This window comes from Glossina fuscipes, unplaced genomic scaffold (genome assembly GCF_014805625.2).
Source record: "Glossina fuscipes isolate IAEA_lab_2018 unplaced genomic scaffold, Yale_Gfus_2 93048, whole genome shotgun sequence".
In the NCBI taxonomy this organism is placed as follows: Eukaryota; Metazoa; Arthropoda; class Insecta; order Diptera; family Glossinidae; genus Glossina; species Glossina fuscipes.
Genome location: NW_024005100.1, coordinates 1 through 4,567, shown reverse-complemented (window position 1 = coordinate 4,567; position 4,567 = coordinate 1). Strand labels below are relative to the sequence as shown.

General features: G+C 32.2%; 2 protein-coding genes across 2 annotated transcripts; one reads left to right on the top strand and one right to left on the bottom strand.

The window, feature by feature from the left end:
* Positions 1 to 2,230: 2,230 nt before the first annotated feature.
* Positions 2,231 to 2,802, bottom strand: LOC119644150 (ubiquitin-like protein 5). The gene is made up of 4 exons (XM_038043679.1): positions 2,719 to 2,802; positions 2,475 to 2,613; positions 2,324 to 2,412; positions 2,231 to 2,267 (listed from the first exon to the last, which is right to left on the bottom strand). Exons 1-3 carry the CDS (start codon positions 2,755 to 2,757, stop codon positions 2,369 to 2,371), a joined length of 222 nt encoding a protein of 73 aa, XP_037899607.1. The 5' UTR covers positions 2,758 to 2,802; the 3' UTR covers positions 2,231 to 2,267; positions 2,324 to 2,368.
* Positions 2,803 to 3,463: 661 nt separating this feature from the next.
* Positions 3,464 to 4,328, top strand: LOC119644149 (anaphase-promoting complex subunit 15-like). Its single transcript, XM_038043677.1, has 3 exons — positions 3,464 to 3,710; positions 3,839 to 3,926; positions 3,987 to 4,328. Exons 1-3 carry the CDS (start codon positions 3,588 to 3,590, stop codon positions 4,148 to 4,150), a joined length of 375 nt encoding a protein of 124 aa, XP_037899605.1. The 5' UTR covers positions 3,464 to 3,587; the 3' UTR covers positions 4,151 to 4,328.
* The last annotated feature ends 239 nt before the right edge of the window (positions 4,329 to 4,567 follow it).

Sequence of the window (4,567 nt, the reverse complement as noted above, 5' to 3'; positions counted from 1 at the left end):
ACTTGTTTTAAACTGTCTCAACTATCAATTATCGAACAAAGATCCAATTCCAAAAACCATGCAAAACCAAATTAAGAACTCAAAGAAAATGAAAAAATTCATTTAACTAAATTGCATAAATATATTAGGGTTAAAGAATACGCGAAAATCGACGTTATATTGTAAAGAAGGGAACTTACACAGGGAGATAATTATATATGTATGTATGATCTTTACTCGATTTATTTGATTCATTCGTTAAAAATCAAGCTTGCAAAAGGCTCAAGCAAAAGTGATCGCGAATTTGTCTTTAACGCATGCGTTGCTTTGCCCGAACAATCAGTTGCAATTTTCTTTTTTTAATTTGTATATTTGTGCCATCCATTTGGCATACCTCAGAAAATAAAATTTTTTTCTTAAAATATTTTGCTTTAAAGCAAAAGATGGCCTTCATTTGCGTCGAGTTGCTTTATTAAAAAAGAAGCAAATTCGCCCAACTCGTGGTAGTTTTCTATTATTGCTTACCTTTAGCATTCAATTAGCTCTCTTCCCTAAATTTATCCCAAAAATGTTCTCATTTCAGCCGAACTATGCTTGCTTAATTTTACATTACTGGTTAATATACACACCTTCAACGTCCAAATAAAATTCTATTCAAATAAATTTTTTCTGATATAATTTTTGTGGAATGCTCGTAGATTCGATGGAATATCCCGAGCAAAGCCGCTGAAGGTAGCGCCTTGTCTCTCTGACATTACAACGACAACAAGCAATATAAATTTACAAACGAATATATTTAATAAATTTACTAGAACTCCATGGTTTGCCAAAATTCGATGCCAGGCTACGTGGCCTGTTAAAAAGCCAAAACAGTTATTGTGACGCTGGACCAAAAGATAAACCAATCTTGCTATTTATAGGTGAATTTTTTCAGCAGAAAGAAAAATTTCTACAATAATAAATCTCTCTTTCCGATTCGATAAACTGGTGGCATGTGTCTTCGTCTCGCTTCTGGCATGGGGAATACCGCGGTGCTATGGCTGGAGCTGCTGTGGTAGTCTCTGCTATGCGCAAGATCTTTTAGAATGCTGATAAGTATATTGAAGCGATTTCGAAATTTGCTAAAACTCTTGGTTTCGTATCGTTGGTCTTGCCGTTCTTAAACACTGAAAATTATACAGAATGGTTTGTGGGTTTATTTTTTTTAAATTGAAATAATTGAGAATTGGTTGCAATTCTCTTTTCGATGGATTTGGGAGATTTGCAAACGCTTTATTTTTTACTTTCATTATTTATTTTATTTTCTTACCTCAAATAACGGGAGTCATCCATCCTACTAAGGACGGGAATAATAAATATTGAAATTTTGTTGTTCGTTATGGCTACGATGTTAGCCATAACCCAGAATGATCGAAAATGCAAATAGCTTTTTCAAAATATATATAAGTAAATGTTACGTTAAACTCTGAGGTATTTATTTTTTTAATGAAAAGATTTTAAAATTTCAATGATTTATAAGAAAGAGCCACAGTGAAAATCATTACAGTGTATTTGTAGACACGTATGTATTCGTGCATTTATATTTACCCAAAAACTGACAGAATCAAGAGAACAACATTTTTGAATCGAAATTGCAGATTTTCAATTAGTTGTTGTCTTTAGATAGCTATTTGAAACTTCACATAACCTCTTTATATATCCAACGATTCTACTTTTGGTTCGATTTCATCAATACGTAGATTGTTTTTTCGTAATCATGGATGAGACAACGAGCCGAATTAGCATTTTTCTTTTACTTACCGCGAAAAGATTGGCCAGGGCGTTTTAGAGACCAATATCGTATACGCAAAGTTATGACATCGTTTTCGTCAGAGGGTGCTAATCACACCCATAATAAATACATGATGGATCTCCGCTACATATATGACAAATTTATTACATCACTTGGGCAAGAAACATGACGATTTTCTCTATTTTAGTTGCTAATGTAGTCTTCTTACTGCTTCATAAAGCCTCACACATATTAGTTGCTTGCGTTTCAAAATTATTTTAACCCACATTAAACTAGTAGCAAATTAATTTATCTTCTTGTAAGCGTTCAGTGCGTATATAAAGGGGGGAGAAGGGCATATAGAAGTAAACATGAGAGCACTTACAATTTTTTAAAAGTTTTCTGATAAAACTTTAGCAAAATGAACAATATTATATTTATTCCCCGCATTCTTTTCACATACTAATATAAAAAAAACCGACAAAATTACTGCCATTGAATTCCATTCATTTAAAAACTGAAAATCAAAACAAACTTTTATTAAAATAACGATATTAATGTATAGCTACGTACAAAATCCAAAAAGTACAAGTGTTTTCTCCAATATAAAACTAATATTTATTGGTAGTACAGCTCTAAATTCATTCCATCGTGAATCTCATCTGCAAAAAATGTAAGCCTATGAACATGCAATGTATAAAAAAACAAGAAATTATTTTCTTACAGTCCGATAACTTAATTGGATCCTTATAGATAGTGTACCATTTTTTGAGAACAATTTTATCATATCTAGTCCCAGTCTGTGCAGCAATCAATTTCTTCAGATCACCAATAGTATCATCAGGATTGCATTTTACGCGAACCTAAAATAAAATTGTAATTAATAACAATATCCAAGTTTGTCGTGACGTTTGCTTGGAGAGGAAAAATGCAAAAATCAAATACAGCGTTAATGGATGGAATGTTACCTTTTTACCCAAACGGTCGTTACAAGTAATTTCAATCATGTTTTTAGATTTTTTTCCACTTTGTTTAACATCACACCAACTCAAATACTTCGATAAGTGAAAAGCAACAAATGTTTCACTGCATGCAAAACAAGAGATTAAAGCCCCAGTTGTAAAATTTCGTACTTACCGAATAGCGAAAGCATAAATTGATTGTTTTCATCTAACAACTCTAGCTTTGCACAACTGATACGCTGCAGTGAATTGTCCGCTTTGCTTTACGAAAATTGGTTACGAGCAGCAATACGATTTTTCCACGAAAGAATACTTAATTAGATTTAAACTTACATACTTCAATTTAAATTAAACAATAAGATTCTTCAGCGGTTCACATGAAGTACATAGACAATTGATCTGATATCTTAAAAATCCTACCATGAATTATATCTAAATCAGTATGAAGAAGTTTTAGGAGATCGAAGTTATATACGTATTTATTTCATTCTTTCGCTCTTTTTTATATAAATTATCAGCTTCGAAAAGCTATTGTTGTTATTTTTTCATTTGACTTTAACAAAAAAATTGCTAAATTTTTAATCGGTATACTGCCGATCTGCTGTTAATGCTAAAATTAGTAGAGTTGTCCGATGTTAGTTGGGTGGAAAATATAATTTATTTGCAACTAGCTTAAGCCACGTTATGGTTAACGATCGATGCTGAAAAATGCAACTGTGACGCGAGAGAAATTCCTACTATTATTGATTATTACTACATTTTTCTCCTAAAACAGCAACACTATTTGTTAAAAGAAAAACAAACATTATTTAAGAAATAAAACAAAAATCAATCAGAATCGCTTTGATAATTTGTCGACGGATAGTTTAACCCAAATGTCGATAATACCATTTTTTCCGTCATTAAAGCCACCAATAGCTAATTGCATATGGTTTGACGGCGCTCCAATTAATGAAGAAGCCGAAATTCTTAAATATGAACGAGAACATCATACATGGGTAGTAGGACTTTCCGTTTAAGACGAATACATTAGCGCGTTAATCCGTTCATTCCTAAAATTCCCAAATATATAAACATATATGTATACCTATATTTATCCAAAATAGTTTTTTAACGTTCATTTTAGCTAGAGAATGTGAAAAATACGGCTTCAGATATACATCCGCTAGGAAAGGTATTAACCATGATTGGCACAGAAACTGATGACGAAGACGGTGAGTTTTTGAATAAGAATAATTTATTTGTGGAAATACAAAGAATTTTTCATATTTTAGCGAATGACGATAGCGATGAATCCGACAGTCACGAAGATGAGGACGATGACACAATTGATCGAGCCATACCAGGCATAGTAGAGAGATCTGCTCTCGGTTCATATTCACCCGGCGACGAGATTAACTTGAATGACGATCTATCCGCTGCTGTGGTCGGATCTTAATAATGAACATATATACTATAATAATAACTAAATTGAATACACAATTAACGCACTTATGTTGACCATTTAAATTTTATTTCTAGAAAACAGAGTGCAAAAACCTTATGTTTATTACAAAAGAAAGTATTGTTATTGAGATTTACGTGCGACCCAATAAAGATAGCTTTACACATAAAAACTACAGAAAAGGATAAGAATCCTAACAATTATCAACAAGATTTTCAATAAGATTCTCAGAGAATCTACACGAAATACTTTTATAAAAAAGAATATGAAACAAATGTGGAAACGTTTATCATACTCTCCGAATTCATCGAGATATTGACGAATGCGGTCAAACCGAATGCAATGGCATCTACGGTCAAAGCAGACTTGTTTTAAACTGTCTCAACTATCAATTATCGAACAAAGATCCAA